Consider the following 15,957-nt stretch of genomic DNA (forward strand, 5'->3'; position numbering starts at 1 on the left):
GGACCGTTCATATACATCATGTGGTACAATTCATAAGTGCTGCAGGATACCAAAGACCAGAGAGGATGTCACGGCACAAAGTGGGCAAAGAAGGTGTCTGCTCTTCTTCAAGGGGCCTCAAATGTCACTGTTTTATGAAGTCCTGATTTCCCTGCACAACAGATAGTTGCATGTAGCTCTGTTTGCACTTATCTCATTCATATTCATTATTTTAATGCCCCCAAATAGATTGTCGATCACTCAGGACAGGGTTCCCAAACAGCTGTGGGGGTGCTCTGACCATAGTGTTCGAAACGTTTCTAAAAATTAGTTCACAATATCATGCTATCCATGCTGTCACAGAATGCTAGGATTGGACCTAAATCTACTATTATTTACAGGATAGTATTTTGTTATGAATTTCAAACTTCTCTAACAGCCATGAGTAAGAGTTGATAATAACTACTGGAAGTACCTCCAACACTGAACAAAAAGAGAGAAATTCATGTATACCTACCGTAAGTGCATACAGAAGACCTAAGCCCACCAATCCAGAATTGGAAGACCCACTAATGGATGCAATAGAGGCGGTGAGGACAATGCAAGCTCCCAGATAATCCTAAAAAGGAGTAAGAGAAAATGTTAAAAGATTTTTCCCAAGTTCTTAAACCAAAGATCCCCATCAACTTAGAGAGAGGATCACTAAGAGACTCCATGTCACTCCTTGTGCATTCTGTTAAGTTTCAGAGGAAACTAAGATACACAAGAATGATAACTCACACAGTTAGGGCTGGAATGGGAGCGATGCAAGGCTTTCATTATATCCATGTAGATATGTGTTCAGAGAAGTTAAATACTTTGCCAGAAATTAAGCTGTAATTTGTGGTACAACCAGGATCAGACATGGTGCTTCCCCTTTCCCCCCCTTTCTACTGCATTTAGTTGCCAGATAGGCAGTTATTTTGGGACTTGATTTTCTACCTTACATTTCATGCCTGCTCACGTCAGGGTTGGGATTAGCTCCTTTGTGTGCTTGCAGGCCTTTGCAGAAATGTGCCTCTCATTAATTCGTTGGAATTTGTATTTGAACTTGTGGTCAACTATCTGACCTCAGAGTCTGGGACATTAAATCTACAGATTTCATGGAAGTAAGACTAAGGGTACTATTGCTCCTAAATTAGAAGTATGGGCATGTCTTAGAGTATCTGAATTGTCTATGACTCAATGATAAACTCTTTTGTGAAATTTTAAAAGTTCATTAAGGCCAGCTTTACACTCAAAGGAGGGATAGGGGACATCTGTCCATTTTCTAACACCCGCTTTCTTCCCCATTTCCCAGCACTCTTAGGTATTGTTACGTCTTTTCATTTGAAAAAGAAATCTTAAACACTTGTCATACTGAGGTGTCATACATCCCAGAAGCAGGTAGAATTTCAAGCATGAACACTTTCTAGAATCATCTGAAGTGTCACCTCACTGGTGATGACCTTTTCTAGCTAGATACATCTCTGATCCCTCTAAAAAAACACAACTAGTAACTAGATGATAAGACTTTAATTGCAATAATGGAGTGTTTAACATACTGAAGTCAACAAATGGAAGTTTCTCAAATCAGCCCCCATGTGCGTATTCCTACCTCTTTTTAAAACAGCTCCAAAGATCAAACTGTTGGGGAACAGTCGCTGATCTCAGAGATATGAACCAGAGATCTGGGTTCAAATGCTAGCTTTGCCAATCACCGGCTAGTCAAGTCATTTCACCCCTTTGAGACTCAGTTTCTTCTTTGGAAAATAGAAATGATACCCAATTCACAGGGATTTTGAAAGCAATAAAAATGTTACATCCCTGTTAGATTTCCACACCTCCATGTATCAGGGCTGTCTTTTTAGCCCTAGATGACTTTCAAATGTTTGAAGCAAGCTTAAAAATTTGTGGGCACAATAAACATCAAAGGTTAAAATAGGCACTAAAATTTGATCCTATAATGGTTCCCATGATCTTTACAAAGAATAAAGAAAGAAATCACGCAGAGCTAATCCCTGAGGCAGTGAATTCCACAGAGGTAGTAAATACTTCTTTGAATTGCTTCTTCTTCCCTGTATCCATTTGTTAACAACTTGTGAGATCCCAGTCAGACGCTTCTTTTTCCCTTTATTTGAAGCAATAGCTACATGGATGCAGAATCTAACCAGTCTGGGCTGCTCTTTTTTATTTTATAAATGCCAGTGTGCTCCCAAAATACTTCTAAAATATTTACAGCAACGTGAATTTTTCCTTCCAGCTCTCTTGTGTAAAGTTAGTACTTTCAAAGTTATCTTATAAATTCGTTATTTCCATATTACTCTTTCAAAAAACACTCGTAAAGAGTTTCTGTGTTAAGTCCCAGAAACTTAGTACCAGAGGATACTTCCAGCAAAATGTTCCTGGCTTGATAGAAAGAAACATGCCATGCCGCTTCTGAGAAATTTCTGTGGGCAACATACATGTTAAGGGCTCGAAGCACGGCATCTTTTTATTAATTTCTATTCTCCACTTCCACCCAGCTGACCTCTTTAGGAAGAAGAGCCACATCCATCCATCCATCCATCCATCCATCCATCCATCCATTCATTCATTCATAAATTCTTTTAAAAGTATAAGCGTTCCTTTCGTGGACCCACCCCCAGCTCTGGAGCTGTTCCCTATCCCATTGTTCTGTTTTATTTTCCTCTAAGCACTTAAAGCTATCTGAAATGATCTTATTTGCTTATTTGTTCATATATTCTTTGTTTATCTACTCTCTCTAGAATCTAAGTTCCAAGAAGACAGAGTCTTTGTCTAAATTTTTACCACTGTTATCTCCAGTCACAGGAATAATGCTAAATACACTGAAAAGGTCTAGTAATTCTTTATGGAATAAATGACTGGATAAATTCATCCCTTCATAAAAACATTCACTGAGTTTTTCTATGAGCCAAATATCTTCTAAGTCAAGACTTCTGAGTTTTTTAAGGATTCCTATGAATCATTTCATTCTCCACTAGTCCCTTCTCCAGACTTTAAGAGCTGAACATGTAAAAATATTACAAGGATGCATTTCTGATAAGGTGAGAAATCCAACATGAAGTTTTAGGATCTTTAATCCCCCACTTAGGACTGTAATATGACTGTCTCTTAGAAAGCTTTGCTGTGCATAGTGTTAGGGGTTCTTTGCTGTTCTAAAGTGAAAAACACTTTAGGCCATGAACTTCATCATTCAGTTCCAAATTATTATTTTTTTACTATTTTAATTGTGGGGGAAAAAACTCATAAAACACTGTGTTCTATGTTACAAAGACCAGATCTGGATAGGACTAGAATAGAACAAGACAAACCAAAAAAACAAAATAATCGCTAAGTCTCAATAAATGGAAATTAGACAGTAGGCCTAATATAAATATTACAAAAGAAATGCAAAACCTTATGCACTCATTGTCTCTCTCTCTCTCTCTGTTAAATTAATTTACCATGGAATTTTTATATCCTATATTGGGCCCCGAATTCACCTATTATATGGAAATAAATGGTAGATTCAATTAGATGATAACTTAAACTATTTCCTATTGAATTAAAGTGGTAATAGATAGGTAGGCCTTATCCCGGCAATAGAGCCAGCAAGAGAAGTAAAAACAGGTGAAGAGAGAAGACTCATTAATAAACAATGTATATTTCCTGGGTCTCCTTCACATGCCTAATGTTTTCAAAAGTACTTGTAAGGTTTTCAGTATGACCATTAGACATGATTATTTTAATTATTAGTACAATAAGTAAAATATACCAAAATTGACATGTAAAGATAATGTATAGAGACAATGTCTTTGACATCTCAGAATAAGGCATAGCTTTTTGAGGTACATTTACAGCAAATTTTTCAAGGGATGAATCCATTTTCAAAATCTACAATCTACTAACTTCAAATAGACGTGAGAGCTTAGAGGCCAATATGTCTGCAGTTTAGTATCCATAACATAGTTATTTTATTTATTATAAAAATATTCTTTCCACTTTTTGGTTTTTTAGAAAGTGCTATTCATGTTTTCTTTTAGTTACACCAACTAGATACTTTTCAGCTCACTCCTGGATTATTATCACCACTCAAAACTGTTTTTGCTAAGGAATTGGAAATTTTCTGCAGGCATTTGATCAGAATCTTACCTTGATCTGCATAAGAGAGGAAGCACTTTTGTGCATGATGTTTATCAAGAAATCTCATAGAAAAATCACTAAATTCCAATAAGTTTCCTACAGATAGGACAGGAGTACAGAAGTGTGAAACTGATTGATAATGTAGGAGCTGACGTTTGCTCCCATTTTCCACTTCCTTTACCATTAAACGTAACAAGTTTAATGAACTAGAAAGTGGTTTTACAGTCACACCTTTCCTTTCCTCTCAAATATGTGAACAACAAAATGGCTTAAAGGCAATAAATTAAGAAAAGAGAAGCAGATAGTCTGAATAGCTCTCACACACAGCAAATACTTAGGGATCACTAACAGCACTCATTCTATTGCTAAGGCCTTGCACATTCTAACCAATCAATTCAATGAAAACACACCTGTGGTCAACAGGATACAATGGAATGAGAGATTCAACGTAGACAATGGAGCTACTATGTACGTGAATTGCACGCTCTCAAAGAGAGCCCACCCCAGGCCATTTTAGCTGTAGAGTGATAAATTATAAGTTTCATTGAGTTTGTAAATTCAATGCTCCTCTCCAGAAGGAAAACCTTTGATTCTCATGTCAAAACAGAGGCCTCGTGTCAGATTTCTAGCAATTCAATGACATCTATCTATATGTGGGATTATAGTGAAATTGTAATTTTCTTTAAAACAGACTTGTAAATAGTTAACAGCAACACAATCTCTTTCCTTCATGCAGCCCTTGGAAGTACAAGTCTACGGGACCACCAAGTGTCTGAGAGAATATATTACGGCCTCCAGATTACAAGATCAGTGCACACCTGTCTATCCCGGAGTTAGGAACACCCAGAAAAGTTCTTTGCTGTTTCACAGAACAGACTCTCGTGCAAGTTCATCCTGAAGACTATTTTCACTTTAGCCTGTTGATTCTAAAAAACTTTTTTTGGCTTCCTGATGTGAATTTTCTTTTATCCTTTCACCACACAGCAAGACAAAGCCTTGGAAAGACAGCCTTTAGATAGAGTTACACAATTTTCGCAAATGGAAACACTGATGCCAAAGAACTGGAATTGTTTAGTGCAGAGGGATGAAGCGAAAACGCTGTGCTGAACAAAAGAACGTAAGCAGCGTTCAAAGGTTAGAGTGGAGTGACACACTGCATACAATTGTGGCCCACTTCACTCCGCACTGAGAGGAAAACCACATCCCTCAGCTGCCAGAGCAACCCGGGTGGTCAGAGTGTGGCTACTTTTCCACCCACCAAATTATTTTATTCTTTTAGACTCTCATCCTTTTTGATTTGAGTGTGTTGTGACCCTTATTTTCTCCCAATTCAAAATGAATAGGAAATGAATATGGGGAGTGGAGCTAAATCTTCCATAGGGAAAACTGTTTGCCCAGAGAAAGAGAATAACTTGGGATTGTCTTAACTCTGATTTACCATGACCAGGAAAAGAAGCGAGAGCTATGTATTTAAAAAATATCAGATCATAAACAAAAATTGGATGAGGCTCAAGGATCTTCCCAAATTCAACAAAAGGTGTTTTTACTCTGGTTTCCCTCTCTTCCTTCTCCTTGAGATTTTCTATCTATAGAATTCAATGGCATTGCTTGGGAAAGTTAGAATTGGGAATGAAGAGAAAGGAAAGAGCCTCAGAAAGCTATGGTGAGTTTTCTCCTCTTTCTCTCCAGTAAGGTGCTGAATCGCTGCATTCGAGTTGGTGAAATCCCCAGATCTGCGTCAGAAAATCTTGCTTGCCTCTTCTGATGTATGCCCAATGCTGTACCTCTCCTTCTACCAGGTTAGTTGTGTTTCTGCTGTAGGAACTCCAAGAATATTTGCTGTAAGCAGACATTTTTGTTAACTTAGTAAGTAAAATGGCAAAGAACAGGGAACAGAGGGGGTTGTGTTGATACTGTGGATAAGATCCATGCAGCTTCACTGGGCCAAATAGAAGTTTTCATTACCTATTTTTTAAAAATGACTTACAAGGCAGAATATGTCCAGCTGTGGGGTTCAGAGAGCAGTTCACACCCTGGTCTCCAAGGTCCTGTATCTCAACATTCATATTTCTGACACAAGATCCATTTATTTCAAACTGGAATTGTGTCTCCGGTGATGCAGACACGTCCACAGAAGCACAGTAGTAATGAGGTCATTTACATGTGTACAATTGGGAGAAAGGTTATTTCCTAATAGGAATGACCTCTTTTATTTATTCAACACTCCCACTGTGGCCTATGCTCTTGGGTTATAGCATCTATATTCAAACAAATATTCTAGTATTCTAATATTCTAAATATTCTGGTTCTAAAGAAAACTCTCAGTGTACTCATAAGAACAGAAAGAGAGTGAATCTCGTTTTAAGTTGGATCTCAGGGATTGTCTAGAGGAGAGAGAGAGAGAGTGTGTGTGTGTGCATACCCATATACACTTATTGACACTAAATACAACAGACAAAGGAGACAAGTCATACAGAAAGGACTTTGAACGTTGACTTCTGTCAGCAGTTATGCCTGAAACTTTGCAATAAATCAATGTTTCTTATCAAAATGTATCTTTACCCATCAGAAATAAGAGCAAAAGATTCCTTAATTTTTTGCACTGGTTTTTAAGGGAGAGTTCTGGTATGAGACTAGACAGCAAATCTTAGAAGGATTATAACAGAAAACAAAGAAAAGACATAATAACAAATGTATTATAAAGTAACAGAGAGAATGGCAGATTCTGCCCTTTCTGTTGCAGATATTAGTATTTTCTTTAGGTTGCTACAGGTGGAACTAGAATTCTTTTATATTCCGGTAGGTCCAGCTGCCTTTTCACGTGGGGGTTAAAGCAGTGGGTTGTGAGTCAAGTAAACGGACCCGTTCCGAATCTGGCTGCTGTTCCTCTCTAATTTTTCCTGACCTTCCCTTTCTTGGCAGTCTGAAGGGTCTAATATCTTGTCTTCTGGCTACGAGAATGGAACATATGGTTTGCTTGAAGATGCCTGTTAAACACTTGTCCATTAACCTGACAGTAGGAAGTGCTAAAGAGCAGAAACAGAAGTCAAGTAAGACACTCACCTCAGGCCCAAAGCAAACACACTTGCCCCCTGAAAACAGACTTGATCTCCAAGTTTAGGAAAATCAAGTACAAAGGCTACTACTGACATTTTTCCCTTGTGGTTTGGGCACATTCTTTCACTAAGCTACTTTGTCATTAATTCTATTATTCAGATGATTGTTTTTTCCTTGGAGAAAACAGAAATTTAAACAAACAAACAGAAGCTTAAAACAAAGATTTAGGGTCCAGATAGGATCTAGGAATAATGTTTTGGTTTTGTTATAAATCCTAAGCAACACTTCACCTGCCTTTATTGTGTAGGTAATTCAGGAGACATTCTGTCCTGCCCCCACAGCTACCTAGAAAGAATTTCTTATCAACAACCAATGCTTCTATCTGAAATCTGTGAAATATAATTGTGTTATATTGCTGAATAATTTCTACACAGTAACTCATACAGTATTAGAGAATCTCTGTAAACCATGAGAAATCACGACAACTAAAGCTCACGATTCCATATCAATCTGTATCCATCCATCAACAACTCACATTTTAACTTGGGCTCCTTCATTTTAACCTTATCAAATTCCCTTTTCCACCTGCCTTCTTCGATCTATTGAGTTTTGAATGAAAGCCTGCAGACAGTAGAGATGCTTGATCAGTGGAAGTGAGGTCTAAGAATGGTAGAGATAGGGTCAGCCCAGGTGGTGTAGTGTTGGGTTCATGTGCTTTGCTTCAGCAGCCCAGGGTTCACGGGTTCAGATCCCAGGCGTGGACCTGGCACCACTCGTCAGGCCATACTGTGGCGGCATCCCACATAAAGTAGAGGAAGATTGGCAAAGATGTTATCTCAATGACAATCTTCCTCAAGCGAAAATAAAGAGGAAGATTGGCAACAGATGTTAGCTCTGGGCCAATCTTCCTCACACACACAGAAAAAGAATAGTACAGATAAAGCTCCTTTTCCTCTTCACAAATGGATGATTATTTAAAAAAAAAAGGTTACAGTCAACTCATCATTACCACCATATGAGCTTATTCATACTACAGATTATGCAGGCCAGTCTGCAAACTATAGTCTCTTCCCTCTGGAACTTGCGTCTCATCTGTCTCCTACTTCCTACTCCAGCTGGCTGGCTTGATAACCACTTACCAGGGCAGGTACTATTTCCATTCATTTATTCATTCATCCATCCATTCAAAAGATAAATTTAGTGCATTTGCTAATCAGTGAGCTAGAGGATTTATATTATTACTTTTTAATCCTAACACTCCCATGAGGAAAAAAATTTTACTGCTATTTTATAAATGGGGAACTGGGACTCAAATAAATTCATTAACTTGCTGGACCAAGTCTGCCAATCACAAAGCTAATGCTGGTTCTCCTACTTCATATGGGAAAGAAGAAAGCAATAGTTGCTTAATCGCAGTTTTTTTTAACATTTTGTGCTAAGGTGATCCTAAATTGACTTAAAACATGAAAAGTCACCGTCTCTTCCAGGCCTGTCCAGCTCAGTGAAGGAAATGAGTGCATCTGTTTACTTGTCAAATTTGCTCTTTTGAAAAAAACCCGAAGTTATACAAATATTTGCCATTCCATTAACTTATGTAATCTAGAGACTAATGAACATGAAATGAATTTTTGCTGTTTGGGCTATTTGTGTTGCCATTAGCTAAAACATTACAACAAATTTCATCTGTAAGATAAACAAACCTGAGCTATTTTAAAGTCCAGAAAATGTGAATCTCAGTGGAAGACTAATTTTTACAACTGGCTCCCTCTTTGCACCAGGCCTCCTTTCTGTTGGGCTTCCATTTCGAAATCATGAGATGAACGTACCGTTCTGACCTCTAGCCATCTGTTGGCAGCTGAGAGAAATAAGTAGGCAATGTTGTTTGTGTCTGTCAGTTCCAGCATACGTTGCTTAAATCTGGTTTCATGCCTGCAGAAAACAAAAATATTATGATGTTAGCCACACAACAGGAGAAATAATAAAAAACAGCCACACTTACTACTACACTATTTACTCAACATAGTGACAAACGGCTGGGATGAATGACTAGTAAAAGGACTCCTACTTCAAAATAAAGGCCAGCTGCTACTGCTCTGCGGCACCCTGACTTAGAGATGGTGTGGTCCCGTGTTTCTTTCCTTTCTCAGACCCCTGCTGCAAAAAGGAATCTGTCTGATGACAAAGTCCTATTAAAGATCATTTCATAAATTTCCATGTAATTATTGTGGCCATGAAAACGAGGCATGACCTATGTTGCAAGGGCCTTACAAAAACCAGGATAAATTGTACAGAAATGCAATAGGTTCTACCTGCTTTTGATTGTATTTATTATACTTTTCCAAATGGCACAGTTAGAGTTGGGTGCAAGGTGCTGGATGAAAACCAGGGGAGACAGGAAACTACGCATTTGTAGCAGACAAATATATACTTTTAAATTACTCTTTCTGCCTGGTGTTTTTGGGAACCAAAGAAGGAAACTGCGGTGACAGGAAGCAGAAGATGGGAGTCTTCCGAGATGGCAGATGTGCTTGTTAAATAGGGTATCTTATGCTCCAAAGTTCAAAACTATTTGTAAGGATGGTCTTTGCACAAAAGTAACTCCTGGGCTGCTGTACTAACAGGGTTCTGTGACATGTACAGTTGAGATATTTATCCTTGACCAGAGGAAGGTCATTCTTGGTGAACAATAGAATCAGACCAAAATCTGTGTTGCAAATTAAACTTCTAATAAAAACGTTATCCATTTGAACCTGTGAGCCATGCTCTCATGGACACTCGTGCTAAATGTGAGAAAGCTTTCCTAAATCATAAAATTGCCTCTTTTCATTTTTCGACTGTTTTCTCTGAATAACAGTAACAATGGAAAGCTGGATAATATAATTAAAATCACTGGTTTGAAGGCTGGAGGAAACACCAAATTGGAATGTGGTTTATTCGTTCTCTGCGGCCATGGCTAGCCTTGTATAGACCTCCTGTCTACGCGTTATGTTTAGAAGCAACAGCCAAATTTCATCTGACAGCCCAGCGGTGATTCCTGTTTGATAAAAGACTGCCACAAGTCCCCCAAAATCTTCAAATCAATTTGCAAAACTTTACTATAAACCATCACTTATATCAAAGAATGAAGAAGTCTCGGGTGGGGTGTTCCCTTGGCCCCTGGAGCCATCCATACAGGCCAATATAAAGCAGATACTTGATATCTGGCCAATCGATCTGATCATTCCAATATGCCAAACCACATAAATCAGATAATTGAATCAGACAGCAACATCTGATCTACAATAATCAAAGGATTCTACAATCAGAGCCAAATAATTACTTCACTTTGAGTTATGTAGCCTTGACCCAAATGCCATGCACAAGAGGACCTGCACTGAACAGCAACACACTGGGGCGGGACTAAGCAGTCCGAGGAGCGTGACTCCCCTCGTGATGATCCTTTTAGAGATAACTAGAGTGAATGATTAAAAGGTAGGATGGTTTACAGGGTCATAGGATTTACTAAGACAGTGGATACGAACTGTAAAGACATATATCCATGTAAGGGCCATTCATTCTGTACTTGCAATGTTAAGTAGCTTTTCATCTACTCCTTCAGAAACATTTAGCAAGCACCAAATCTAAGTGAGACATTAGAATATATATGAACAAGACAGGACCTCTGCTCTTGAGAAGCCCACTGTTTAGTGAAGGAGGTAAATATGGCATTAACAGGCAAGGATGGCACAACACAGAAGCTAGTTATAATGGCATTATGCACAAAATGCTACATGAACGTAAAGAAAGGGGATGATCTCCACTGGCCACAGGATCAAGATGGTAGGGAATAGCGTGGAGGGTGGGGAGAGAAGGATTAAGCAAAGATTCACAGAGGACTGGGAGGATGGTCTGTGTGAGGTTTTAAGGGATGAGCTGAATTTTTCAGGTGAACAAGAGAGGACAAAGCATTGGATGTAATGAGAACAAACATGAGCAAAGGCACAGAAACAAGAAAACTCAACATGTTCAGGGGCTCCAGACAGGGTCCTCTCCCTAGAAGACAGTGGTGATGGAGAGATGGGAGGTGGGGCCAGCTGGCCCGAAGCCAGTGGATTACATTTGAGATGAACATCAAACACTTCATTTTGACAAAGTGCTTTGTCTGGGACTCTTCCTACTCTTTCTTTTGTTTTGGGATATTGTTTCAGACACACTCTTAAAGAGTTTGTAAATGGAGTTGGCAAGAGTCTGAAGCAGCAGTGAGAGGGGAGGGGTGGAAATGCAGCGAACATTCTTTCTGTGTGTTTCTATTTGGCAAGAAACTTTCTGTTTTCCTAATGGAAACTTTGACACACTCAGTCTGTATCTTTTCATCCACATCCAGCTCATCTTCTGAACATTCTTAGACCTTTATTCTGTCAGACAAAAAAAAAAAAAAAAAATAGGAAAGGTCACAGAAATCTCAGTCTAATTTAACTGTGATACTTTCATGGTAAACTACTTGAGGGAGTTCGCTGCTCCATGTGAGTACACCACGAACCCTGAGCGCAGGGGAGGAAAGGCAGCCTAATCAGTAAATAGTAACTTTCCAGAAGAGCTGAAGACTCTGGGGACTCTGGGTAGCCTGAAAAAAGGGAAGAAATGGATGGAAAAAAATATGTTTGATTCCTGACCACAAGCACCAAATGTAAAGATTCTAGAATTTTATTTGTGGTAGCGGGATCCTCCCCACATTTTCAAACTTCCTTTGGTTTAACAATGCTGATATTTGTGATATTTAACATTTACGTTGAAAATGAACCCTGGAAGAGCTAAATCTGGGTGACGATGATGCAGATGCTTTTATATAAAAGTTGGTTTGTCCTTTGTTTCTTCCAATCATAATTCAAGCCTTGAAGGTTAACACGTAATATCTTGTTCTTCTTACAGCAACCTAGAATTTTCCTGATGTAAAACTAGGGATAGTCATGCTAAATTCTGTTCGTGTGTCTATGGAAGAAGGCAAATGAAAAATCTTAAGCTGGATTCTTGGTCAAGCTTCTCTTTCATTCTAAACTGTCTTCATTTCCTTCAAGATGTTTTACCTGATTCTAGTCCTCATCACTCTTAGAAAATGACCTCAGCTTGTTCTTCAGGGAGAAAATAGAGGCTGTTTTATGCTCGACCCATCAACTTCCTACTGTTCCATCTACCAGCTTGCCTGAATCAATGTTGGTAAAACAGAGTAATAATGCAAGCTTTTGACAGTCATTGCTTGCCCCCCACCTGCCATATTATCCTACCTGTTTTCTTTGAGATATTCATCTGGGGTGGAAATGAAAGTCTATAGCTTTGTAGTCTTTATATATCCACAGCAAGAGTAGTACCTAGCATATGATCAATACTCAAAGAAATTAATTTCAAAGGACTTGCTTGAAGAAAAATGTAATCTTTAATACGGTGCACTCAATGAGTACAACTGGTCATTGATGACTACTATTAGAATATAAATTTTGCCTTAAATGCACATTCAATGTCAATAAATAGTTTTGCCATCTGCAATAAAAGGCATTGCACATTCTGATGGGAAAACACACCACTACAGAAAGTATGAATGTTTCCTTATGAAACCTATGTAGATTTATGAAGAAATTCTGTCATACAAGTTACGGATGGTTGTATCTTTATATTCCACTTTTTGCCTCAATTTTACATATATAATATATTCAATCTCTGATTGAAATCAATACATATTTGCATTTATGGTTGCAGAAAGATATAATGATTTAAGATGTCAATTTTCTAGATTAAATGAAATATTCAATGATGCCACCTTCTTTTCTGAGTTTACGTGATCAGGGAAAACAAGGGCAGGTAATTTTTTAAGTGTTAGGTAAACACTCCTAATCAAAAGCTTAGGTTATTACCCTGTTTACCAACATTGAAGAAAACTGATTAAATCCTAAAATAATTTCGGTATAATAATATTTCTTTTATTATTATTCACACATTTATTTTAACTTATTTATTGAGTGCTTATTTGCTAATCACTGTGGTTAATGCTTAACATGCATCATATCAATTAGTCCAAGGACCCTAAGAAACAAAACTGATTTCCCCATTTCACAGATGAGGAAACTGAGGCTAGGGAATTTAAGAGCCTTGTGTAAATCACAGAGCTAGTATTTTTCCAACATGGTGCTTCAGTCTTTCTTTATTCTTGTTAAAATTTCAGATGATTAAACTCTAACTCTGATCATTTATTGCCACATTTTTCTTACTTCTAGTTTAGAATACTGCCACACACACAGTGGCCATCCAAAAAATGATAGCAATTATCAGTGATTTGTAAGTAAATATTTGTTGATGATTTAATTGCTTAATCAACAAAATGAAAACATGTTTACTCACCTAAATGCCCGAATGGTGGTGAGCCCTTCAGCTGTTTCTGAGAAGTGGCAAAGCAGAGGGAGCTGGGTGGTATCGTCAAGTTCCTGGAGGTCCCTAGGACAGAAAGAAGTGCAAAAGTAAACTTGACATGCATTCAGACTCAAAGATCTCTGTGTTCATTCTAAATTAAGGTTATTACTTGTCATTGCAACCAGTTTCCTTTAGCATCCCATTAACAAAAACTTCAACAGCTTACAATCTAAAGAGGAAGAGAAAGATGGGTACCTAATGAATATGGGTCCATGCTGAATATAATATGTTGTACAAAAAATATCAGCTTTGTTAACAGCTGAGGTAAACTGCATGGGAACTCAGAGGAATGAGTAATTAATTCATATGTAGGAGATGGTACTATTTTCTTTGAGCAGGTGGAATTTAGGGCAAATCTTAAACATGAAGAGGGCTTCAACCAAACAGACAAGAAGTGCATTCCAGGTAAGGGGACAAGAAGAGCACACACAGAAGACTAAAGAAGCTGGCAAATTCAATCTGCCTAGTGCCCAGAATTCTTTGGAGATGGTGTAGCGGGAAAAGGCGGTATAAAGGATGGGTGGGACTAGACTGCAGAGAATCTGGGTGGACTGGAAAAAATCACTGAAGACTAGAAATAAAATGATCAGAGCTGTGCACGAGCAACATAACCTGGGAGACAGTGTAAAGGATGAAAGAGAATGAGTGAGTTACGGTAGTCTATATAAGAGATTGTTTTTAAGTTCTGAATGACTGTGATGCTAACGAGAGTTAAAATTGGGGAAGGATTGTGAGACGGTCTCCTGGAAGTAGCCTTCTAAAGTGCTACAGTCAATTAGTTGTTGCACGGTGAATAAGATAGGAGTCAAATATGACTTGGTTGTTGCTTAGCCAACTTGGAAAATGACAGTGCCTTTTACACTGAATAAAGAGATTTAAAGAGAAAGACAATGAGTTTGCCTTTGGCCACAATGAGATTGAATCCCTGCCTTCATGGAACTTCTATTCAGAGGTCCTCCAAGGAGATATATATATAGGCTGTTCAATAAATGCAGTGAATGTAATTGCCTGAATCTGATGTTTTCCTAAAGATGCACACTCATGACAACTTTTCTTTAAACCATAAGCTAACATTTCTAGAAGATAGGCTAAGAGTTATATTGTGTTTCAAAACATTCCTTTTTTTTCTTTTCAGTCTTGTCTTCTGCCCTTCTCTAGGTCTTTGTGGTCCAGGGCAGTAGAGTAGTAGCATTGACATTCACCTGCCAGAGTCAACAGAATTGATTAGACTGTTACATCATCTTCAACAATGAACTCAGTCCGTTCGTGGCTGCCTATGTGGTTCCACAAACAAATGCAAAGTCTTTTTTGAGTTACTAAAATGGATTTGCTCACTTTAGCCACTGCAGATGAGGGGAAGAAAAGGAAAAGGGGAGGAAGAGAGTGAATATGAAGGAATGCGAAGTCTGCTATTTTAAACCTAAGTGGCTATTTGTAAATCTGACACAAGCGACAGGTGGTCACTACATTGAGGTCCGTAGTGAAAGGAAAAAAATTAGGAAGGAGGAACCTTTGTTTACAGGACTGTATTTTATGAAACCACCAAGGTGAGGGTACAGCTGGATCTTGTATTTTTCTAAGTAGGAAACGCTTAACTTACAGAGCTAACCACACATGAGATCTTTGATTTTCCATACTCAAAATGTCATGGTATTTCCTGTTGCTAGTCCCCCACTTTAACTCCCTCTGGTGTTTACAAAATAGTTTGTTAAGTTGCCTGAGTTTTTCAACATGGGTGAGTCCTGCAGAGTCTCAGCATCTAGAAGGGTCTTTTCGTCTGTGAGATTCAGTATCATATGGTCATATTTGATAACTTTCAGAGAATTTCAAATAAGAACGGTTTATAATCCATTATCAATGTTAATTCTTTAAAAATGATCATCTCCTCCATATTTTGGTTACTCATTATCAATGCTAACAGATTGTTCTCTCTTAGAATGAACAAAATTCACCATTCGAATTTATAATGGACTAGGAATACTTGCCCAGCCTTGGCCCTCAATCTGTATTGCTAAGAGGCAAAAATAGGCCCAAGCGAGTATGTGATTGAAGTAAGACACAATGGTTTGATCTTAGTGGTGAGAAGGTAAGGATAGATTTGAAAACAACCAGGAGAAAAGAAGTAACTGAACTTTTCCGCCCCTCAGCAAGTAGCATCAGCAATGATACCAGGAGATATGAAAGAGTGAATTTGATGGCTAGCCTCTCCCTTTTGCTCTGAATTTGCTACAAGAAAGGAATGAGGCTGGGGAGAAAAAATACTCTAGATTTCATATAGATCTCTAATATTTGAAGGACCCTAATTCATAGCCCTGAGGG

The 15,957-nt window shown here is 38.2% G+C and overlaps 1 protein-coding gene across 24 annotated transcripts in view; it reads right to left on the minus strand.

Annotated features, from left to right (window-relative positions):
- ABCC9 (ATP binding cassette subfamily C member 9) overlaps nucleotides 1-15,957 on the minus strand; it is a 123,601-nt gene that overhangs the window by 17,286 nt on the left and 90,358 nt on the right. For all 24 annotated transcript variants that reach the window (XM_070271041.1, XM_070271038.1, XM_070271042.1 and 21 more), the window contains 3 exons: nucleotides 13,570-13,662; nucleotides 9,027-9,129; nucleotides 497-598 (listed from right to left, as the gene is read on the minus strand). In XM_070271041.1, the coding sequence (XP_070127142.1) occupies nucleotides 497-598; nucleotides 9,027-9,129; nucleotides 13,570-13,662 (298 nt within the window). The remainder of the gene's footprint in view (nucleotides 1-496; nucleotides 599-9,026; nucleotides 9,130-13,569; nucleotides 13,663-15,957) is intronic.

Source organism: Equus caballus, chromosome 6, assembly GCF_041296265.1.
Source record: "Equus caballus isolate H_3958 breed thoroughbred chromosome 6, TB-T2T, whole genome shotgun sequence".
NCBI classification, from domain to species: domain Eukaryota; kingdom Metazoa; phylum Chordata; class Mammalia; order Perissodactyla; family Equidae; genus Equus; species Equus caballus.